The sequence below is a fragment of the Plecotus auritus genome (assembly GCF_963455305.1).
Source record: "Plecotus auritus genome assembly, chromosome: 15".
In the NCBI taxonomy this organism is placed as follows: Eukaryota; Metazoa; Chordata; class Mammalia; order Chiroptera; family Vespertilionidae; genus Plecotus; species Plecotus auritus.
In genome coordinates, this window is record NC_137781.1 from 2,375,622 (window position 1) to 2,400,608 (window position 24,987).

At 50.3% G+C, this 24,987-nt stretch overlaps 1 protein-coding gene across 3 annotated transcripts in view; it reads right to left on the bottom strand.

Annotated features, from left to right (window-relative positions):
• Nucleotides 1-3,628: 3,628 nt before the first annotated feature.
• ETFA (electron transfer flavoprotein subunit alpha) overlaps nt 3,629-24,987 on the bottom strand; it is a 44,627-nt gene continuing 23,268 nt past the window's right edge. The window contains exons 10-13 of one of the 3 annotated variants that reach the window (XR_013959706.1): nt 9,998-10,063; nt 7,620-7,700; nt 3,830-3,988; nt 3,629-3,719 (exon numbers count right to left, since the gene is read on the bottom strand). Coding sequence is in view for 1 of the 3 variants with exons in the window: in XM_080651797.1 (XP_080507923.1) it covers nt 3,950-3,988; nt 7,620-7,700; nt 9,998-10,063 (186 nt within the window). In the remaining 2 variants the exon portion in view is untranslated. Of the gene's footprint in view, nt 3,989-7,619; nt 7,701-9,997; nt 10,064-24,987 lie in introns of all 3 variants that reach the window. The other 2 variants (XR_013959707.1, XM_080651797.1) reach the window with 2 other exon arrangements.

Consider the following 24,987-nt stretch of genomic DNA (forward strand, 5'->3'; position numbering starts at 1 on the left):
TCCAGCAGGGCCCCCTGCCTGCCCAGCCTCACCCCGGAGCTGGACAGGAGCCTCTCCTGTGGCCAGGGTGCCCCCCGACATGCCAGCCCCCGAGAGAGCATCGGGCATCGGCGACTGCCTTCCCGAATGACACCAGGGCCAAGGCCTCTAACCCAGTGGTCGGCAAACTGCGGCTCATGAGCCTGTTGACTAACGACCACTGCTCTGACCCAAACCTTGGCCTCCAGACCAAGTCCCACAGGCGGTGCTCACACGGACCATGCAAATGCCGTGGCGGTGACGACCCTCAGCCCGGGAAGGCCTGCTGCTCCCAGCCCACGTGGTGCCGCTTGCTCCTCTCTGACGGGAAGGGCCCAGAGCAGGGCCTCACCTCCACCAGGGCACTGACAACAGCGCGGGTGGCGCAGACAAGCCCGGGTCTCCAAAGACATCTCAGGGCGGAGGGCGTGGGGCCTCCACCTCAGGTGCTGCCATGCCTAGAGGGAAGAACACCCCCGGGGCCCCCACCAGCATCAGGCAGGACGCTGACCCTGGGATGAAGGGGCAGACTCCCCAGTGCCTGTGATTACGCACCTTTCACAAGTGCTCTGGAGCCTCCCCAACATCACTCAGGGCCTCATAACTAGGTGTGAAGGGGGGGGGTGCGGGGGCCACAGGGACAGCCAGTGTGCAGACCAGATCAGCGTGTCTTCCCTGCCAGCGTGGCCCCGAACAGGGAGGCCAGGCCAGGACTGGGGAGGGGGCCCCAAGCGCCCCCTGGTCCTGGTGCTTCTGGGCCTCGTCCACCTGCCTGCTGCCCGGGACGCACTTCCTCCCGGCGGGCTTTGCTGCCCCTTCAGAATCAGCTCAGCTTCTCCTCTCGCTCCCTCCACGGCGCCGGGCCCAGCCAGGCCGGATTCGGTGCCTCCCAGTTCTCCCCAAGAGGGACTTAGGCCTGGCATGTGGGTGAGAGCAGACCGAAGGGCACCACTGCTGGCTGGGGGAAACGGGACGGTGTACGTAAAGGCTCCGCGCAGAGCCCTGGGCATAGCCGCTCCCCAAAGAATCCCCATGTGCCTGCCAGCATGTGTCCACAGGTAAAAGCTAGAGGCGGTCCTGAGGGATGACCAAGTTCCATCTGCCATTTTACACGTGAGGACCGTGGTGTGTAGAGAACCAGGACCAGAACCCACGTGTCCTGGGGACCAGCCTGTTCCGGCTCAGCCCCCTCTGGGACCCAGGCCCCGCCCACGTCCCCGGGCAGCCCCGCCCAGGCCCTGCCAGTCACCACGGCACCAGGTGAGCCTCACCAGGGCCTGACCGCGCCCCAGTGCAAGCCCCACAGAAAGGAAACGCCAGCTTCCCTGCCAGGAACTCCCCCTCATCACTGCCCCTGCTTCTCATGGAGTCGGCAGAAGCTGGAAGACGGTGGGGGTGGGGGTGGGGGGGACAGACATGTGACCACCGGCAGGTTCTCCACAGTAACACTGGCCAGAAGCTGTGCTCTGGGTCCTAGTTCTACCACCTGCTTTGGGACGGAGGCCAGTCCCCTCCCCCCCGAGAGTGATTGCTCAGGTTCCTACCCTTCCCGCCTCTGACGCACTTAAATAAGATTACTTTATAAACCAAGGACTATCAGCAACTCTTCTTCATTTGGGTTTCCCACAGAATATTTTTCTAAAGCCTAGGCATATCCTAAGTGTGGCAGTAGTTCACCCTAGCGGCTTTCTAGAAGGTTCTCAGGCAAGCTGCCTTGAGCGAGCCAGATCCATCTGTTACAATCTACGTCCTCTGGTTTCCCGGCCTCGTAAGCACTTTTATGCGGATCAAACAGCCCTTGAGGAGCGAGTGAGCACCGAGGCAGCCAGCCCTCCCTTCCAGGCAGAGCAGGAGCACTTACAGCCGGTTCCACACCCCAGCACACGCCCAGGCGTGGCACACGCTCCCCGAGCCTGGGGGGAGGGGCCCCACTCTGCCAGCCTCGCCCACCGCTCTGGACCATTTCCAGCCTCCCGGGACCCATTCTGTAACCAAAGAGCTTTCAGCCAAACCCGCCCAGGCCCAGGCCACAAGGTCCTGCCAAGCCTCCGAGTCACTCCCCCTCCTCCCTCCCGACACGGGTGAGGGTCCCCCTGGGTCGGTCGCGGGCCCTCCTCACGGCCTTCCTCATGAACGCCAGTGGCTCCTGTTGCAGGAGGGAGGCAGGAACATTCACTCACTCCTGCCTCGTTACCGGGAGGCGGAAATGCCAGAGACATTGAACTTGTACAGTGTCTCACAGTGAGCCGTCATAACGCAGATCAAAAGGTTCAACTCGTCAGCTCTCGGCGGCCCCTCCGCCCCCTCACGTGTCACTGGTCACTTCCGCTCTCTTCCCCGTCCCCTGGTCCTGTTACCCCTGTAACTGCTGTGCACCTGCCTCAAGGTGGCAGCTGCCACAACTTACCTCCTACGGCCCTGGACACCTGTCCACGCCTCCCTGCAGGGGGCAGCCTGTTCTGGGGCTGCACGCACAGCGTCCGGCTCCTGTGACACTCACCTCAGCCATGCCTGTGGCGACTCACACCCACCCACTGCCTTCTGAGAGCTCAAAGGGGGCCATCAGGCGGCCACAGGACGGCCAGAGCATTCTCTGCATGTCATTTTAAACATATAATAATACAAGTGTAATATGCAAATCGACCGAACAGCAGAATAACCGTCTGGACCAGACGACCACACTATGACACACACGGGCGCCAGGCCAGCCAAGGCGGGTGTGATGTGATGGGTCGGGGGACCCCACACCATGATCGCCCTGCAGAGGGAGGCGCAGGCCACTGGCCAGCAGGGCAATCGATGGCCCCAAAGAGGGACACCCAGGCCACCCTCTGTGCGGTGATGGATCGTGGAGCCCTGGCCGGGTGGGTGGGGCCTCCCTCTGTGGGTCGATCCATCCCAGAGCCCGTGATCGATCGCCCCGCAGAGGGAGGCCCAGGCCACCAGCCAGCAGCGCTGTGGCGGTGTGCGGGGCCGGCCAGCGATCGGCCCCGCAGAGGGAGGCCCAGGCCAGCCAAGCGATCGCACCCCATGCCTGTCGCCCACAGAGGGAGGTGACCCGTGGTGGTGGGCGGGGGGCGGGGGGCGGGGGGGGGGCAGCGCAGACGGCAAGCAGTGGCAGGGGCAGGGTGGGGCCAGCTGCCGGCAGCCGGGAAAGGAAAGCCCCAATAGGCCCTGATCGCCGGCCAGGCCTAGGGACCCTACCCAAGGGGTCCTGGATTGCGAGAGGGCGCAGGCCGGGCTGAGGGACATGCCCTCCCCCACCCCCCCACAGGAACTTCGTATTTTGTGCACTGGGCCTCTGGTCTGTAATAACCCCCAGCTGCCTACTGTCAGAAAGCAGCCCTCCTTCCCACTCCCCGCCTTTACAGACACCAAGTCCTACAAGCTGAGAAAACCTTACACGAAACGGGAAACAATCTAACTTCGCCAGCAAGCACATTCCGCAGGGCCGGGTGGAAGTCAGGGTGCCATGATTTCCTGAAGACAGAGGCGTATTTAAGGTGATAACCGCCGTGTGGCCGTGCTTTCTTAACTCCGAATTTGCCAATCCCGTCCCCTCTCTTAGCCACTAGGTCAGGTTCGCAGACAGAGCCCTCGATGAACAAGTCAGGCAAAGAAAAAAACGAATTTTTACTACCTTTCTTCAGTTCTCTCTCTCTCCTTACGAAGCGAGGATATTTCTGGTAGTAGTTTTAAAGCTGTGGAAAGACTTTATTATGTTTTATTACAGAATTAGAAAATTTCAAAAATAATTGTTTGGAACCACAATTAAAAAGAAACCAACCCCCATAAAAAAGCATTCTGGCACCTGTTAGAATTTTCCCTCGAGTTATGAAATGCAGCTTTCCAATGACTGTTACAATAGCCGTGGGGATCTATGATTTCAGCGGAATACTCGTAATTTTTCTTCTTCACACATGATCATGACTCATTTTTTCTTCAATAGCTCCGTCATCTCAGGGACGACCTGCAAATTAAGAAAGAAAGTAATGAGGCCCCTCGAGCCTCGCTGTGACCTGGTCCCACCCCTCAGAAAGCCCTCGGAGGCCACAGGGAGAGTGGAGGCCCTCCTGTCCCGGTGCCCCCCCCCCTCCCCCCCCCCCCCCAGCGCTGCCCTCCTCCAGCCTCTCCTCCACACGGGAGAGACCCTGCGCGCGCACACACACACGCACGCGCACACACACGCACGCGCACACACACGCACACACAGACGCGCGCGCACGCGCACGCATGCACATGCGCACACTCACGCACACACGCACGCACACGGTTGCGGGGCCAAGAGCCACGCACTGCCTAGGAGCTTTCTGACGCATCACAGCCCTCCGAAAGGCCCCACAGAACAGGAGCCCAGCGCGTGCTGTCTGTGCCGAGCACCGGCGCCCGGCACGCTCCCCTCCCCACGCATGCCGGCCTTCCCTTCGAGGCCGCACCAAGTCTCGCTCAGTCGTGCCTCCAGCCACCCCCTCGCCCTTTTCTCCGTCTGTCCGTTGCTCACCGTTCATCTCACACGCACGCCGCGCTCCGAGGCGCACGCTGACCGCTGAAGACACCACTATTAGCACCCGGGCCTCTGCCACTACAGTGCTGGCCCGCGGGACAGTGAGGGGACGGCGATGAGGGGACGGCGATGAGGGGACAGTGAGGGGACGGTGATGAGGGGACGGCGAGGGGACGGTGATGAGGGGACGGTGATGAGGGGACGACGAGGGGACGGTGATGAGGGGACGGCGAGGGGACGGCGAGGGGACGGCGAGGGGAGGTGCCGGGTTAAGAGGGTCACTTACTAACCCCGAGTCTCCCCAGCTCAGGGCTTTCAGCGTGGAGCTGCCGGAGGGACGGCAGGGGGACGGCACACAGCCCGCAGCTCCAGCTGAGCCGCTTGGGTAAACAAACGGTCCTCTCCCAGGCTGCCCAGGGACCGTCCACCGCCATCGCGCAGACATCCCAGCTGCAGGCCCTGGTGAGGAGCCTCTCAATTATTTAGCAGAGCTACATCCCATTGGGTGGGAATAACGTGCTCGTACAAAATTCATTGAGGAGACTGCCGACACGTTTCTCCTGAAGGGCTTTGTCGGAGCCCGATGAAAGGCCATGTTCACCGCGGGGCTGGCAGGCGTTAGCTCGGGGCAGCAAGTGCTGGCACACCCTCCACGCCCCTCGGAGGACGGGCCGGGAGCGCCGGCCTCTCGCAGGACGTGCATCGCGTGCTGGGCCTGGGGAGCCTGCGGTGGACCCGACAAAGAAGGTGTGGATGGTGGAGAGAGACCCCTCAGCCCTTTGGGGCAGGAAGACATTCTGTAAGGCTCTTAGGAACCGTGTGTTCTAAACCAAATTCATGTTTCCTTTAGGAGAAGTTGGGCTCCAGCCTGTTTTTCATGAAAAATTTAGTCTAAAAAAAGGCCTTTAACACAGCTATTGAGTTATTTTCTACAAGATCTTAATCCAAAATAGATAATGCTAATTTTCATTCACAGAGTATGAGATTTTTAAAAAAATGTTGTTATACCTTTAAGTATTTGATTTTTAAAAGACAAGAGTGTGGTCCCAGAATACAGTCACTAAACCGCCATGTCCACTCCCGTCAGAACCACTGTCATCATCGCCTATGACTTCAGCTGAGCACACAGGGGCTGGGTACACAATGTCTAGGCTCCTCGCGTCTGTCCCAGACGTGGTCCTCCTTCCTGCTCTCGTCTCAGATGCCATGGGGTGACCTCCCAGCGGCGGCACCTGGTGAGCTAGGACGGCACAGCGATGAAAGGGCAGAACCAGGAGCCGGGAGCAGTGTGCTCATAACTCGCTGAGTAATTTCCCCCAAAATACCTCTCGGGGACACAGACAAATGAAAAGGAATGCATTTCGCCTGTAGGAACAAATGGGAGGCTGAAATACTTTCAATAATAAAGAATTTTTTAAAGAATGGGCAGCTGCAACTTAAGCAGCATTTTTAACATTTTCACAAACTTTGCCTAGTTTTCCCCAGACTGCATTTTTAAGAACCAATTAAGTCCTCTCCCTTTGTACTAATCGAAGGCGTATACAACTTTGCTCAGGGCTTTCCAGTGGCATGAGATAGTCACTCTCTTCACAGAACTCTACCTAAAAGCAAACAGCACGCCGTAGTCCAGCCTTCCTCAGCCAGAGGTGGCTTCTGAACACCGAAGACGTTCAAGATCTCGGCCGGCGGGATGGCTGCCGAGGGTCCTTTCCCCTCTAGGACGGAGCCCGAGACCCTCTGACAGCCCTCGTTCTCGCTCTCAACCTAATTAAAAGTCCGCGTCCCTTTTTCATAGTAACTTTTCCTTCTACTGTTGTTTGTGCTCACGTGGCTGGGCCAGGTGACAGGACCCAAAGTCACCGAAGAGGGGCTGTGTTCTTCCCAGGCAAGACCTGGGCTCTGTGGGGAAGGGCCTCTGAGGGGAGGACCCAGAGCATCAGCCCTCCTCCGTCCCTGCACTCCTTCCGGCCGTGACCGAGCAGCGCGGGGTCCCTCCTCCCGAGCGGACACGCACTCCGAGCACAGAGCGCACTCGGAGTACACGGAGCACACAGAGCTGGCCAAGCCCAGGCAGGAGCCCACCCCTTAGAGCTGGCGAACCACCGGCTCCGTCCGCGGCCGCAGGCTCCTCACTAAGGCCCGGCAGCTCCCTGCGTGAGGGGCTCCTCCCCCAGCAAACCCTTCTCCGCGGCTGACGCCCCTCTGAGCCGCGGTCCTGCGTGAGAGGCTCCGCACAAGGTGACCTAGAAGCCTGCAGGCAGGCCCTGAGGCACAGAGAGGCCGGGCCAAGCAGACGGTAGCCTTTCCGTGTGGCCGGACGACAGCCAGGTGCTCCTCCACACCCTAACCGTGGGGAGGACCCACATGGAGGTGGCAGCAGAGTAGAAGGAACACGCAAAAACGTGAAGAGCATGACCGTGGGAAGCCGTGTCCCCGCCCCCACACTCGTCACGCCAGGAGGGACGGCCTGAACTCAGCACAGCTCGCAGCGTGGGCCTGTGGGGACGGAAGCTGGACCTGAGCGCCCGCTCTCCCGAGAGGCGGTGGCCGATGTCCCAGGAGGCTGGTGCGAGTGTCTTTACAGCACCTGCCAGGCAGGGTTCCAGGCTCAGGAGATGCCGAGAGCCAGATGGGTATTTTAATTTTTTTTTTTTAAAAAATATATTTTATTGATATTTCACAGAGAGGAAGGGAGAGGGATAGAGAGCTAGAAACATCGATGAGAGAGAAACATCGATCAGCTGCCTCTTGCACACCCCCTACCGGGGATGTGCCCGCAACCAAGGTACATGCCCTTGACCGGAATCGAAACCGGGACCTTTCAGTCCGCAGGCCGACGCTCTATCCACTGAGCCAAACCAGTCTCGGCCCAGATGGGTATTTTAAAGACGACACAGACTTCCTAGAGGGAAAACCATCATGCTCTATGTGAGCATCACGTGTTTACTAGGACGTCACCAGAAGCAGTTCAAAATTATGTACACACATCAACATACGCACACACAGATACACAAACACACAATGTCTCCCTACCACAGCTTCCTGCCTGACCAGCCCAGAGGCGCTCGGATGACAGGAGAGGTGACAGCCAGCTTACCTTGAAGAGATCTGCCACTATCCCGTAATCGGCCACTTGGAAGATGGGAGCTTCCGGGTCTTTGTTAATGGCCACAATGGTCTGTGAAGAAACAAGACGTTCGGTCTTTGTCAAGAAAACAGACCACGCGAATGGAGGGCTCTATGTTCCCTTCCCTGATGACAAACGTACGGGACTTTTACAGTCTGACCTAACATCCAGGCCCACGACAAGGTCATCCCAGGCCCCTCGGAGCCCCTCGGAGCGCAGGCATCGTCCCCTCGGACACCGGAGCCTGGAGCTCAGTCAGCCAGGAAACTACGTCCAGAGGAACACGCCACGGGAGAGACGGGGCAGAGACAGTAAACCAGGGTCCCCTTGAGCCTCAAATCCAAAGTCACACGACAAACAACCTGGGTCACAGGCTTCGACCTGGGTGGAGTGTCTCCTCTGGGCGCAGGGAGCCTGTACCTGCTCCTGGCCGAGGCGTGCTGAGTGAACGCTGGTAACCATTTTCCTTGCTAAGCATCTGACCGTTTAACCATCTGAGAGCCTTTTCATGCCTCTACAGCAAAGTTACTTTTATTAAAGTAGTTTTTTATTGATTTCAGAGAGGAAGGGAGAGGGAGGGAGAGATAGAAACATCAATGATGAGAGAGAACCATGGATCAGCTGCCTCTTGCACGCCCGCTACTGTGGATCCAGCCCGCAACCTGAGCATGTGCCCTTGACTGGAATCGAACTTGGGAACCTTCAGCCCACAGGCCGACGCTCTATCCACTGAGCCACACCAGCTGGGGCTCAAAGTTACTTTTAAAGAAATAGCACATAACTGTGGGCAAGGAACCACAGAAATATTTAAGAAAAAATATTTGGGCTGGTTAGTTTTTCGGATTACTAAAAGAATGTTCCTGAATTATCAACTGTACACAACTATGATAAAATCTTGCTAACACCCTAGAGCTTTCTTTTTATGTCCTTAAAAATTCATGCTCTTCTTCCTTACATTTTTAAAAGCACAGATTGTATTCAACCATCTCAATATGCATATTGTTCAAAAGTGCTTTCATTACATTGATTCGTTTGATATAACAACACATCTCATATTCTTTCAACTAAATCACAATGCTAATTAAAACTGCAGCTATCAGATTTATGAAAGCAACTATCAGATTTAAGCCAATCACTCTGAAGTCCCGTGTAGAGCTTAACCAGAATGACAACCAGACTGCTGTGTCTCCCACAGTAGACAGTGAAGACAGGGCTGTGCCTGTCTCAGCTAAGCATCCCCAGCATGCAGTGCAGGTACGTGCTGAATAAACCTTTGCCGACTGCGTGGACAGGCGACGTCTTGGCTCAAGTTTATTCCTGTGGATTGTTCCCCACACTGCTCTCCTCCCTCCGCGGCTCCCTTTCTGCTGGAGCGTGTACTATCTAGTCCATCTCCCACCCAGTCCAGCCCTGTTGGCACAGAGCGAGAACTTCCACCAGGATCAGCTTGGCAGGCAGGCAGTCTTATTTCCGAGAAGCAGGATTCCGGGGATGTGTGAACTGGCCCAGCTAAGAGTATGATTTACGGCTGCTGGTGTTGGAGTGCTTCCCTTTAACGCAGCGACAACCTTTCCCCGCGGGCACCGCTGTTGTCAGAACTCAGTGAAGAGCCTGCCACCCGACCGTAAAATCGGAGGCAATGCTGGTTTGAGGCAATGTGTTCTGAGTTACAGAAGGTGTGTGTGTACCCTTTCGAGGCAGAAGTTAAAGTTTTATTACCTTTTATATCCAACTTCCACCCGCACGGATAAAAGCAGGCGTGTCAGAAGCATCTGACCCCATGAAAGACTCAGTTCATAGTTCAGACGGGACACTGTGATGCGTGGATCCATGTGCCATGCTCTGAAAGATGCTCAGAGCCGCCGCACAGGCCTCCCAGACGTCCCCGCCGCAAGTGGGAACCAGGGTCCCTCTGTGCACTGCACTTTACAATTACTGCAGTGTTAGGACGCTCAACTCAGAATGTGTCCGTCACACCTCAGCAACAACCCAAGGGGCCTTTCTAATGTATGGGGGGGGGGGGCTCTTAGGGAACCAGGATGAAGCAGATGAGGGGCAGAACCTCCTCAAGTTGGTTCCACCCACGTTCTCTACCCACAGACGCTCAGAGCTGAAAGGAACCTCAACGCATGCACTGGGCGGCCAGGCGCTGAGGTGCACACAGGACACGCCCTGAGGTCAGCCAGCGTTGGAGCGGGGCTCGGTCAGGCCTTTTCCAGGCACAGCACTGCCTCTCCTGCACCCTCAGGTCCCGGATCCACAGGACGGCTGACAGTCACGCGCTGTGAAATCCAATTTCACAAACAGGAAAGTTTATCCACTCAGCAGCACCACTGCTGTGTCCTTACCTTGCTATCCTTCATCCCAGCTAAATGTTGGATGGCTCCAGATATTCCTACAGCAATGTACAGCTCCTGAAACGAGAGAGGCCGCGTCACCAATACGTACTTACTAGCAGCCCTGCACACGAACCCGTGCGCCAGCAGCTCTCTGTGCGGCCTGGCAAGCATTCCGCCAGGCCGCACACGCTGCCTGCTCTTAGCGGCCGCACCCCCCGCCCCCCCCCCCCCCCCCCAGGACTGGGGGACTCCAGAGGGGCTGAGAGGACTGGGTGCTGCCATCTTTGTGACAGCAGTGCTGGTTAATTTGCATATTGCCCTTTTATTAGATAGGATGTTAATAAAAGGACATTCGTTAAGTTGTTAATCAAAATACACTCACATTCAGGACACCCAGGCCAACAAGTTCTAACGTAAAGAAACTGTCTCACTAACCCTCTCCTAAGCATATTCGCAAAGCATCATGGGAAAGAGTCACAGTTCTGCGAGTCCTTCTGACACACGCATCCACATTAGAACTCTTCAAAGCCTCTCCAGCTCTAGCTGTTTGGCTCAGTGGAGAGAGCGTCAGCCTGTGGACTGAAGGGTCCCGGGTTTGATTCTGGTCAAGGGCACATGCCCGGGTTGTGGGCTCAATCCCCAGTGGGGGATGTACGGGGGGGGGAGAGCCAAGGGGGGGAGCCAATCAATGATTCTCTCTCATCATTGATGTTTCTCTCTCTCCCTCTCCCTTCCTCTCTGAAATCAATAAAAAAATATATATTTTTAAAAAGCCTCTCCGTATGCATCAGAAAATACTAATAACACTGTTGATCGTTCCAACAGTGAATGTCCATATGAATACAACATAAGTGAAATTTTCCTTAAACCCCCCAACAAGTGAATGCTGTTTGTTGACGTTAACCATGTCACAGAGGAAGTAACAGATTCTGGGCCAAACCAACCAAGACAGGGGCTCCGACCAGCAGCACAGACCCCGGGACCTCACTGCCTGTCCTACAAACCAGGTTTCTGATAAATATAAAAGCGTTAGAGCAACGGCTGGGACGAGTCCTGGGTCCTGGCTGCTTCCTGCGATGGGGGCTCTCTCTCGGCAGGAAGGAGGCAGTTAGGGATGTTGTCAGGTGCCTTCTCGTGGCTCAGGAGGCCTTCTGTACTTCCACACAATAGCCAGTCCGTACCAAACCCTCCACAGGGGACATTCTGTACTTCCACACAATAGCCAGTCCGTACCAAACCCTCCACAGGGGGCATTCTGTACTTCCATACAATAGCCAGTCCGTACCAAACCCTCCACAGGGGGCATTCTGTACTTCCACACAATAGCCATCATGTACCAAAACCCTCCACAGGGGGCATTCTGTACTTCCACACAATAGCCAGTGCGTACCTAACCCTCCACAGGGGGCATTCTGTGCTTCCATACAATAGCCAGTCCGTACCAAACCCTCCACAGGGGGCATTCTGTACTTCCACACAATAGCCAGTCCGTACCAAACCCTCCACAGGGGGCTACCGAGCACTACGTGGACCAAGGCCATCCCTGCCCGAGGCACTTTCCCCTAAATCAGACAGTGAGTCAGAAAGATAATTTGGAGCGAAAATGAGAGGCATGTTGGAGGGGAGAACAGCAATTAAGGGTTCAACAAGCGGTGAGATGAAGAGGGGAACAGGCACAGAGGCAGGGGGTGGTCCTGGTGAGACTGAAGCCCCAGCGGCCTCAGGAGGGCGGGGACCCAGAGGAGGGCGAGCCCAGGCCCAGCAGCAGCTGCAGCAGCATGGCTGGCCATTCTTAACTGAGAACGGGACGGTGGGAGGAGTAACACGCCGGGCAGCAAGAGGACCAGGGTTACTCTGAGACAGACAGCGCTTTGCTACAAACCAGGGCCGGCAGAACAAGGCACAAACCCCTCCTCCTCTGTCAAAACTAGACAGAGGCTGTAGCTGCAGACGCGCCCACAGAACAGGGGCCGAGGTCTAAACCCCGCGGCTGAGCTGGAGCTGGAGCTGCGCCACGTCAGGGTGGTTCCACAGAGGCTGCAGGAGCACCGTCACTGTGGCTACGAGCCAGGCTCTGGAATCTCGCTGCCCAGCCCCTAACAGACATGTGACTGGGCCAGTTCTCTAGCCTCTGGGACCCAGCGTGCTGGTCTGAAAAATCTCAATTATGAGAATCCCTACTTCACAGGTTACCGAGGCTTGTCCTTAGCTGAGAGCCCAGCTTCCTGAGATCCTGGCGGCCACGCGAGTTAAGGTGCGGTTCCTCAGCGCACAGGTGGCCGCGGCTCCTGTGCTGGCCGCAGAGCTCCGTGCAGAGCTGAGCAGCGTGGACACGGAAGGGCTCTGGAGGGAAGCGTGATTCCTATCAGCCACTGTACATCGTCATTTTTATGGCAGTAATTTCCCAACAGATGGCAGTGAAGTAACTTGAGAATGGGGTACTTCTCCCTAATTCATACGAACAGTTGTGTGGACCCGCAGGCTTGCAGGGCGGCCAGAATCCCCTGGGCGCCAACGCTGTCCTTTCCTAAGTATCCACATGAGGGAGGAGCTGAGAAGCAATGTTAACGGCGACTTTACGGTGTCGATGTTGTTCCTGTACCTTCCAGGCGGTAAAAAGACAACTAACTCATGCTCACAGCCTAACCACGAAGGTTAATAAACCCTATATAATAAAAGGGTAATATGCAAATTTACCCCAACGGTACGATGACCAGAACGACCGCTGGGCCAGTCACTGTGAGGCGCACGACCACCTCCTGGTTCCCTTCCCTGGCCAGCAGGCTCCGATCGTGTGATGGCGAACGGGGAACTGGGGGTGGGAGGCGGCAGGGGGTGGGGCCGGCTGCGGGCAGCTGGGCAAGATGGCCCTGATGGCAGGCCATGCCCGGGGACCGTACCCGTGCATGCATTTCACGTGCCGGGCCTCCAGTGAGGTAAAACCTACAAACAATCCAGGAAACACTGGAGTGTGACAGCGCAGCCCGACCCCGAGAAGCCAAAGGCCTTGAGAGGCAGGAAGCGGACACCCGCCCTAGTCACCTCTGCCCACAGGACCCCACTTGTGCAGCCGTCCTGGCCGTCCCCGGCCGTCCGCTGCCATCGTCCTTCGGGCCCAGGAGCTCCTACAAGCAGGCGGCATTGGTCCAGGCTGGAGGACAAGCCCACACGTCTGAGAAACGGGAAGATGCTGGAATGAAATCTGAATCCTGGAGGAGCAAGCATGTGGCGGCGAGTTTGACACGCTTGTGCTAGAGAAATCCAACCGACTGCGGAGCCACGGGGTCAGAGTGTTCTCTGGCCGGCGACTTGGGTCTGGGCTGCGTTCTTCAGAGGTGAGTACTAGCTTCACCCCGGCTTCGCCCTGACCGTGTGCAGGAGACCTGCCCTCGGGAGCCAGGGCGGAAGCGTGAGGGGAAAGCGGTCGTCCACCTGCACTGCGACTTCTGCCCAACACGGCTGTTAAATCCAGAGACGTGCAATGTAACGTGAGCCACGTTTCATCTTAACTGTGCTATTAGCCTCACTGAAGTAGAAAGGTGCAGGGAAATTAACTTAATCAATTCCTATCCAGACTACCCACATCCTAAAGGGAGCGTGCGGGACAGCACAGACCACGGTGTGGAGGAGAGCCTTCGGGTGCGTGCACGCACAGGCGCCTGTGGAGCCTGGTGGGAAGGGAGAGGAGGAGACAGACGCCTCGACCGTGTGCCTGTGCTGGTGAGAACGAGACCGTCACAGGGCACAGGGTGTGCTCAACTCAGAACCAGAAGGGAAGTCAGCCGTGGCACACGCTGAAGACCAGCAGCAGCAGCAAGATCAGACACGGCCGTCACCGACCCTCAGGTCGTCTGGACCATTACAGAAGCCCGAAGCAGTCGACTGGTTAATACAGCAAATTTACACTCTGAAAACGAACTATCAAATTCCTTTCTCTAATGAGTTATATTTTTTCTTAAGACTCTGGAACAGTGGTTCTCAACCTTTCTAATGCCGCGACCCTTCAATACAGTTCCTCATGTTGAGGTGACCCCCAACCATAAAATTATTTTCGTTGCTACTTCATAACTGTAATTTTGCTATTGTTATGAATCGTAATGTAAATATCTGTGTTTTCCGATGGTCTTAGGCTCTACAGCAGCGGTTCTCGCAACCCACAGGTTGAGAACGGTAGCAGGGTCGCCTAAGACCATCGGAAAACACAGATATTTACATTACGATTCATAACAGTAGCAAAATTACAGTTATGAAGTAGCAACAAAAATAATTTTATGGTTGGGGGTCACCACAACATGAGGAACCGTATTGAAGGGTCGCGGCATTAGAAAGCGTGAGAACCACTGCTCTAGAAGAACCTGAAAAAAATATATCCTTAAAAACTCACACTTCACACACACACAAAAAGGCACCTAAATAATCTGAGTCAATAAATTAAAAATTTTAAATACCTGGAACAAAATACAAAAAAAAAAAAAAAAAAGAGCGAGCACAGTTGTCCCCCTTGTACAGTTTCGGTTGCCTGTGATCAACTGCAGTCCAAAACCATTAAATGGAAAATTCCAGAAACAAACAGATTTTCCAGATTTTAAAAATTGAAGTGTAGCTGACGTCCGACATTGTCTCAGCTTCAGGTGTACAACATAGTGACTGGACATCTCTGTGAGCGCCACGGCAAGCCTAACCTTCCATCGCCACAGTCAGCGCACTGTTGGCGACTATGCTTGACGTCCCGCAACTTCCTTATTTCACACTGGAAAGCCGGACCTCTGAATCCCCTTCGCCTCTAATTCACAAGTGCTGGTGCCGTGATGGAATTTCACGGTTTCCGAAACATCTTCAGATGATGTAATGTTCTTGACAATCACACACACTTATCTATTCAAGCAAGGTTCTCATCTCAGTAGCCACTTACCAGTATTTGAGTTGCATTTTCTCAGTATTAATAAGAACTCCACTTGCAGAGTTATCTTTAAAACTTACTCAACTCCTACTCTAATACCATATATTTCAAGTGAATAAAGTAATTCATTTATTAATATCTTACTGTGCCTAATTTATCATAGGTATGTATGTAGGGGGGAAACAGTATACAGAGTGGGGCAAAGGTAGGGTTACAGTTGTGAGTACATGAAACACAGTTAATTATTACTACTGTTTATCTTCATCTGAGGATATGTTTATTGCTTTTAGAGAGAGAGGATGGGGGAAGAGAGACAAACATCGATGTAAGAGAGAAACATCGATCAGTTGCCTCCCGTATGCACCACAACCGGGGATCAAACCCGTAACCTTTTCGGTGTATGGGACAACACCCCAACTGAGACAGCCAGGCCACAGAGTTTATTCGTGTATTAATTACTAGAGGCCCAGTGCACGAAATCTGTGCACTGGGGGTGGGGGTGGGGGTCCCTCAGCCTGGCCTGTGCCTTCTCGCAGTTCGGGATCCCTCAGGGGATGTCCGACTGATGGCTTAGGCCCGCTCCCCAGCAGTTGGACATCCTTAGCGCTGCCGCGGAGGCAGGAGCGTCTGCCCCCTAGTGGTCACTGCATGTCATAGCGACTGGTTGTTCCCCTGTTTGGTCGATTTGCATATTAGCCTTTTATTATATAGGAGGATTGTATTACTTTCTATATGAACAACTGTAAACCTACTTCTGTCCCATATATATAAGGTTTGGTACCACACTGGGGGTCTTGGAACATACACTCTGTGGATAAAGGATGACGACCATGTAACAGAAAATGTGGGATGCACTTAACAGTAATACTTAGGATGACAGAAAATTAGTGAGCTAAGATCTCAACTCAAGGAAGTTGAAAATGAGCAAGTATAAGAAACCATTTGTTCAGTCACTAACATCTCTATATATAAAAGCCTAAGCGACCGTCAGACCGGGAGCTATGACACGCAATGACCACCAGGGGTCAGACGCTCCAGCCGGTAGCTATGACGCGCAATGACCACCAGGGAACACTCAACCCAAGAGCTGCTGAGCTGCAGTCACTTGGCAGCTGCGGTTCTCAGGTGACGCACTCAGAACCAGAGCGGAGGGAGCCCGATTCTGGGGTGCATCACCCAAGAACCGTCCTCTTGCAATCCAGGACCCCCAAGAACCGTCCTCTTGCAATCCGGGACCCCTCATGGATGTCGGAGAGCCAGTTTCGGCCCGATCCCGCAGGCCAGGCCGAGGGACCCCACCGGTGCACAAATCTGTGCATCAGGCCTCTAGTAAGTAAATAAATAAGGTCAGAGAGAGAAGGGTTCAGGTCCTGACTCTTCCACTCACCATCTGTGTTCTTGGGAGAGTTACTTCACCTCTCAAGGGTTCAACTCATGTGTGAGATGGAGGCACACACGAGCAGCTGATCCAAGTGCTGTGATGATGACATGACACCATGCGTGTCAAGTGCTCACAGTACGCTACAGAGTGAGTGCTGTTAGTGCTCTCAGCATTACTTAATGATCACAGAACCTTTACAGTAAAAGTTATAACGACAGCCACCTATCATATGAATTCCACTTTACTTGAGTAGTTTAAACCATTAGTCTCTCAAAGAAATTTCTTATTACCATGACATAGTTCTCCTGGGATAATGTACTGGAAAAATGTCATTGATTCCTGTTGGTTCCTTTTTTGCATTAAAAAAATTTTTTTTTTATTGATTTCAGAGAGAAAGGGAGAGGGAGAGAAAGAAACATCAACGATGAGAGAGAATCATTGATTGGCTGCCTCCTGCACGCCCCTCAATGGGGATCTAGCCCACAACCAGAGCATGGGCCCTTGACTGGAATCGAACCTGGGACCCTTCAGTTCCCAGGCCGACGCTCTATCCACTGAGCCAAACCGGCTAGGGCCTTTTTTGCATTTTTTTAAGGTAAGCTATAAAGTTATAATTTCTGCCCAACTTCCTACACGGTGGTGGTTGGATGTGGGGTGAATTTCTTTATAAAATTCTAACACAATCTTTGCACAGGGATACGTATCCCAGATACACATTATCAAGACATTAAAATGGTCATATAAAATATGTAAGAAGTAAAAATTACACAGGTTTATGATATAAACTCATGCAGTGACTCTTTTCTGGAATTGGGACCGTATTCTGCCTGCAGAAACTTCAATCTGCTTTACTTTAAACAAAGCAGAAAGATTTAAACATTTAGTTTTTGTTTACATGAAACATGAACTTGAGTGGAGTGGTTAAATCTGGACCTGTCAGAGCAGAAAGGCCAAGCCAATATTGCTTCATCTCTTTACAAATCCAGTTTAAAATGTCTACCAACAGCCTCCCTTTCTAAACAGAGTTGGGGAAGGAATATAAAAAACTACATTTCTTTGAAGATGAAAATTTAAGAAGACATCATAAGCAATTCTAACTAAAGTTCAGAGGTCCGATGTTACTTTCTCAAAAACAATACCTATCCCTCTCTCAGACTAGACAACAGCCTTACAAATGGCAAGCTCTCTCTCAACCTCGCTTACCCAAAAGACTACGGAGGCATAACCTTCACCAGCAACTGTTCCAGCTGAAACATAATACACACACAGGACAACTGCCAGGTTAGGGTTAAATGGAATTTATTATAGCAAATAACGAATGTCTCTTGAGGAGTAGATTAACCTAACTGTATTGTCTAATTACTGCAGTCTCCTGCGCATTAATATTGCCATATTTCATCTTGCTGCTCATTTAAAAGGACAAATTGTTTCTTAGGTTTGCCAAGATGTGCTGAAGTCCCTTTCTTTTTGGAAGAGGCCCCAAAATGCAAAGCACAGTGCGCTGCGGCTCTTTTCTCCGAGGGCGCCCTTCCTGTGTCCCCACTCCCAGGCAGGGCTGTGGCTGAGCTGAGCTTCACACAGAGGGGCTTGACCCACTTCGGTGTGAAGCTCGAAGTCAGTCCCACCCATCACAACGCTCCTGGAGAGGACAGCACTCCAGACGGCACATTAGTCATCAGTTACACGAGCTGTCTCGGAGATGCCAGCAACCACACTGACTTCATACACACGACAGCAATTACGACAGTCACTCAAAGGTATGGGTATTATTCCCATTGTATAGACGAGAAGGCACAGCCTCAGGCAGGGTGAGTGCGTTGTCTAAGGATATATACACGTAGTAAAAGGCAGGGTTCTTAACCCCCATTTTTTTATTTTATTTTAAATTCAGTCTTTCTCTACTATACCACAATAGCTCACATTGTGACAGTACTGGTAGCTTTAATTGAAGCCACTCATCTATTAAAAGTCGAGTATATGTGTTTATCTAGAGGAAAATCTCTGGTTTATATATAAAAAGTATCATCAATTCTAGCTACCACTAGATGTTGTCCCATGTGACTCGAGGACCAGCTGGTCCATTATCTCTGGGTTCCTTACGCTGGGTAGGGACACAAGCTCCACCCTGCAGACTTCTCTCTGCCAATCACTTCTCAGCCAGGCCCCACACGCCCACCAGCGACAAGGCCGTCACGGAGACAGACTCAGAAGAGGCAAGACTTGGCAGTTACTGCTTGCGGACTGTGGATGCTTGTTTCACTTTATGTGCCTGTACTGAAACCTAGCCAATACTGTGAGATAAAACACCTCTGCCCCGGCTTCCAGTGAAGTGCACACCTGGCTCCCAATGACCGCTAATGGGAAGGCAAAGGCAAAGGCAGGAAGCCTTTAGAAGGAGGGCAGCGGTCCTCGCCCCGCCTCCGGAGGGCTCACAGGAGCAGGCCTCCAGGCTTGGTGCTCATTAGGCAGAGAATGTGGGACTTGGATTCGGTCAGACGTGTTCGGAAACCTAAGCCCACCCTGGAAATGAGCGTCTCCACATTCTTCCTGCTGGGTCACTCCTCCCCCGCTCCCCGGGGGACACGCCCAGAGCAGATGGCTATTCATTGCTCCAGCGTGCACTTCACTGTTGTTTTCAAAATGTAAACTTAATAACCCAGTTGCTCAAATACAAAGTTACAAAGATTTAAAAAAAAAAAACAAGGACATTATATTGTGGCTCACAACTCAAAAGTTTAACTGTAACTCAGAAAATGTGAAATTTCAGCTCTTAACCTTTTAGTACAATTTTAAAATTATTTTTGATTACATAGGGTGCATAGGACCTGAAATAAGGTGAGAATTTTTTACAGTAAAGTATAATTTTTAATATTGAACTATTTTGCAATTAAGTGCTTAGTATTAACTTGAGCTTCTACATTATTTCACAGATTTTTCAGTGTGGGGAAATATTCCCCAAGTATACTTAGAATGAGAGAAAGCCAAGTATATTATGAGATACATTGTTGAAATTACTCAGATTAATTTACATTGAAATATTTGGGTAAATGACACCAAAATACTCAAGATATATAAGCAATCTAGTGCAAAGCTTTGCATTTCAGGTTAAATAAAAAGTTTGACCATCAAATACTTTATCATTAAGGTTTCCCAAGTCAGTTAGAACATGCTAGATTGCGTAGACCAGCGTAGCGCTCTGGCGTAGTAAGGAACGCTGAGGCGGCCGTCTAAGCCATCTCTACACTTACCCGTGAGAAAACACCAAAGCCCCAGGACAGCGCACCGGAACCGGCTTCTCCTCACTCACCACGTGGCTACTTTCCCAAAATTACTAGGAAAAGCAGGCCGCTGCTTGAGCACAGCCTTTCTTGATGTTTAGTCTAAAATTATGATCAGCCCTAGCTGGCTTGGCCCAGTGGATAGAGCATCAGCCTGTGGACTGAGGGGTCCCAGGTTCGATTCCGGTCAAGGACACATGCCCAGGTTGTGGGCTCGATCCCTAGGAGGGAGCGTGCAGGAGGCAGCCGATCAGTGATTCTCTTTCATCATTGATGTTTCTATCTCTCTATCCCTCTCCCTTCCTCTCTGAAATCAATAAAAGTATCTTTAAAAAAAAAGGAATAAATAATAAAATAAAATAAAATTATGGTAACTTCTATGCCAAGGAGCTCATGAAAGCTACAAAATAACCAGAGAAGAGTTTGGAGGTTCCTCAAAAAGCTAACCAGAGCCCTAGCCCCTTCTGCTCAGTGGTTAGAGTGTCGGGCCGCAGACCGAAGGGGCGCAGGTTCGATTCTGGTCAAGGGCACGTACCTCGGTTGCAAGCTCAATTGCCGGCTCTGGTCGGGGCATATGCGGGAGGCAACCAATCAATGTGTCTCTCTCACATAGATGTTCCTTTCTCTCTGTCTCTTCCCCTCCCTTCCACTCTCTAAAAATCAACGGAAAAAATATCCTCGGATGAGGATTAACAACAACAACAAAAAGCTAAATACAGAATTACTATACGGTCCAGCAGCCCCACTCCTAGGTGTCGAACCTAAAGAACTGAAAACAGGGACTCAAACAGATACTTGTATGCGAATGTTTACAGCAGTATCATTGACAATGATTAAAAGGTGAAAACAAAACAATCCAGTGTCTGTCAACAAGTAAATGAATAAACAAAATGTTCATGGAACACTATTCAGACATTTTTCAGCCATAAAAAGGAATAAAGTTCTTACACACACTATAAGACAGATGAAATCTGAAAACACGCTAAATGGAGTAAGACAGTCACGAAAGGACAAATAATGTGTGATTCCACTTTTATGAAATACCCACCAGCACAGGCAAAATCACACAGACATACAGGGATGACCAGGGGCTGGGGTGGAAGGGAGAAGGAGCTACTGTTTAATGGGTATGGAGTTTCTCTGTTTGGGGCGATGAAAAATTTTGGGTATAGTGATGATGGTTGCACAACAGTGTGACTGTTATTACTGCCACTGAATTGTATACTTAAAAATGACATATTTTGTTAGATTTCACAACAATCACAAAGTCATTAGAACGTCAGAAAGCCCTGTCAGAAAACTGCACACAATTCTCCATCTTTAAAAAACATAATTCTAGAATCTGGTGTTTTTGACAATTATAAAATGTAATTAATATAACGTTTAAAAAATGACAACAACATTAAGGGGAAAAGGTACTACAGGATCTATGTGAATTCTCTGTCCTATCTTTGCAATTTTTCTGTAACTCTAAAACTGTTCTAAAAAATGAAGTTTATGGGGGAAAAAGCCAAGCAGATTTGTGAAGTTCAGCCTAAGTTACAGAAAGATTTCCCTTTAGCACCTTCTGGAGGTATAAGAATGTCATTAAGTTGTTAAAATATACTTTTGTACAAGATGTTAGTACTCGTATCTTGGACCCTAAAGTGAACAAAGGGATGGAATTACATATGCTAAATGATCACTCATCCACTGAACAAACATTCCTTCTAGTACACGTCTTATGTTCTCTGACATCCATGTGCATGTTTATATCTGAAGCTATTCATGAGAAAGTAAATTAGTTTTAATATGAACCAAAAATACAGTTAGAAGAAGAATGAAAATTTAGACTAGTTCTATTCCTTTCAAGGTACCACACACACCAAGACAGCTACAGCGGAGAGAGGCTGTCTCCTCTTGCGGAGTCTCATGTCAGCTGTTGAACTGGGTTGACAAGACAGGGCAATAGATCGTATCAGAGGGATGCTTTCAAAGTTACTCTATACGTAAAAAGAATTCAATAGACTCTCCAAACTTACAAATTTTAACTTTGTATATAAAATGGTAATGTATCAAAATGTTACTGACATAGTCCTCTGGAATAAATGTTTAGATAAATCTATCTAATAAAAATGAATCAAAGATAAAATTAGAAGTCAAAGATACAACTAATTTTTAGCAAATGAGTTTTTAACTACGGCACAACCAACGGATGTAGCCAACCCCCGTTTCTCACTCGGCGGCCTCTCCTGGTCCTTTCGGGCTGCGCCGCAGGACTGGTCACCGCCACGCCATCACCTCGAAGAAGCACGCCATGCTCAGGGAGCTGCGGACGCCAGTCCATACAGCACTGCTCTCGGTCCTCTTGGGACCAGAACATCAATTGCTTTCAGCTAAATGCACTCACATATGAATATTTTAGTACAATTTAATGCTTCCATACCAAACCCAAAGGAATAAAGCATCAATTTGTGAGCACAGTTCTCTGGGAGTTAAAAGCCAAGCTGGATAATGCAGTATGAAAAGGACTGTCAATCGGTAGCTTTTTAGCAGGTCAGAACAGCAGTCCCAGTTGTATACAAATAACTCGATGAAGTTTGTTCCTACACAGACTATCTAACATTAGTGAGTTTTCAAAAAAGAACCCCAGAATAAAAATTTCTTGTGTTGATAAATTCTCCCAAAATGGCTTCTTCATCTAGTAACTTCCCGCTTCCTGTCAGAGTGATAAACGGGCCCTGATCTGTCAGTGAAACACCAAAATGTAGACAAAGAAACCCACTAGCACGAAGAAGCAGCACTACATGTGAAAATCCACTTCCCTGGCACTCGGTAACGGGCTCCGTCAGGACTGCAACGTGCTTCTAAGCCTGATGGTTAGGAGGTAAGGTCAGCAGCAGTTTCTGCAGGAAATCCAGAAAAAAAAATGTAACCTGGGAACTGCCGCTGGCCCAGGCTTAGCCCATTCTAATTCTAATCACGGCATAAATCTGACATCGTATTAAGCTCAACAAATATTAATGTGCTAACAACATCCAATGACATTATCAGACATCAGTTAAAGAAATAAGAATTCAGCAGTATCTGCTCATTATTTCAAAAGAAAAATAAAGTCTCTTAGCAAATGAGGATTTGTAATAGTAACTGCTGGGCACAATTTTAAGTGTTTTACAAATATCAACTCATCAAAACTTTATAACTACCAAACGAAACAGTGACCTTTTTATTGATTTCAGACAGGAAGGGAGAGGGGGAGAAAGATAGAAACATCAATGATGAGAGAGAATCATTGACTGGCTGCTTCCTGCGCAACCCCTACTGGGGATCGGGCCTGCAACCCAGACATGTGCCCTGACCGGGAATCGAGCCGTGACCTCCTGGTTCATAGGTCAACACTCAACCACGGAGCCACGCCAGCCGGGCTGAAACAGTGACCACTATCGCCACTACATGGTCAACAAAACTGGTCCAGAGAAGGTAAGTGGTTGTCCAAGGTCGCACAGTAAGCAAGTGGTAACACTAAGAGCTGGACTCGGGCAACCTGGCTAGAAAGTCTAAACTCTCAACCTTTTAACTATTATCTACAGCCTATTGTGGGGAACCTCTTTATCTGATGAAGAAAGTCTACCAAAACCAGACAGCAAACATACCTAGCAGTGTACTCGTAGAGGGATTTCCCTGAAAACAAGAATAAAGATGTTTATCATCACCACTTTACCCAACAATATCCTAGGAGCCGTAACTGTCACAGTAAGAAAATTACACAAAATTTCATTATTCCCAAACACACTGTGTATATATAACCTCAAGAGAATCTACAGAAAAATAAGAGCAGTATATAAATATCAATTGCATTCCTATTGTCTATATACATTTATAAAGAAATTATGATACCATCTAAATAAATGGAGAAATAAAATCATGGTCACAGATAGACTAAATATTGCAAAGACGTTGACGCTCCCCAAATTCATTGATACATCCAATGTTCCTCACTTGAATTTTTGCTATCTGAATATTATTGCAACTTGTACTTTTTAAACACAGAAGTCACTATCAAATGAAAAAAAAAAAAGCTATAATGAATTGGCACGAGGGCACATTTATGGTGCTTGTGTGTCTGAGAGAGACTGGTCCACTCAGCAACGGTATCTCAGCTGTTTCCTGACAGGACCGTATCTCATGCTCACACTGTGTAACCACAGGAATCAGCAGCCCAAAGCCAGCCATTTTGAGATTTTAAAATGTCATTGCTCAATCTGAGGCTTCAGATGACTGACAGCATGTTTCTGCAGTCCAGGAGCCGAGCAGGGAGAACTGTCCATCACCTCTTGGGATCTGAGCTGAGCCCCTCACCAGGCCCCACCACAACTCCCCAGCGAGAGTCACCCCGCAAGTCTCAATCAGTACATTCTTGTTTTTAAACGGCCGTGGCTATTAGCTAAGAATTATCTGCGTTCATCATGTATGTTTAGTGTACTTTCTCACTGTTTATTCACATCACACTATCTGTTTAAAGCGCTGCAGAGTAGCTGATACTGCCCCCTCTCACTGCATTCTGTCTAGAAACATACTAATGACTAAATGTGAAATAGCTAAGAAATTGGTGTCTTAAAAGCTTTATAGTATGCAGAAATACCAGAGGATTCTTACATAGGTACTTATAGGGAAGACTTTATAATTGAGGGAAGATTATTTTAGGTTTTTGGATTTATTGGGAACTAATTACAAACTTTATCTTTTAAAATAATAAGATGCAGACTTGGGTTCTCGGAAGCTTTAGTATCTACACAGCTTCAGGAGCTGACTAAACTTGGGTATGATATACCTCTATTTCCAATCCAATCCAATGGTGGAGCTTGACCAACTAATTCTAACCTGCAGAGAAGAGCAGAGAGCCGCACTCAGCTAGGAAACTTTATTATAAAGCTCTAGGTATAGCGAGTTACAGGGACACACACACAACTGCTGACAGGACACAGCAGAGAGCCCAGAAACAGACGTGTGTGTGTGTGTGTGTGTGTGAACTTGGTATGGAAGGGCTGACCTGTAGCGAAAAGGAATGTGTAATAAATGGTTACCTACATGAGGAAAAAACCGAACACCTACTTAACACCAAACATGAAAACCATATCAACAAGTTACAAACCAAAATTTAAAAGGCAAAGCTTTACAGGTGAATATTGTTATGCCCTTCTCTTGAGAAAGATTCCTTAAACAAGACACAAAAAGTATGTAACAAAACGAAAAAAATACTTCAACAACTACCTGGAAAGCTTCTCCTTATCAAAAAGATATGACTAAAGAAATGGAAAAGACGTCTATAAACTGTTTACATGTAAACAATACATAGCCAACAAATGATTAGCATCCAAAATTGATAAAAGAACTTCCAAGAATTGATAAAAAAAGATAACTCAATAGAAAAATGAGCAAAAAAATGTATGAACAGGAAATT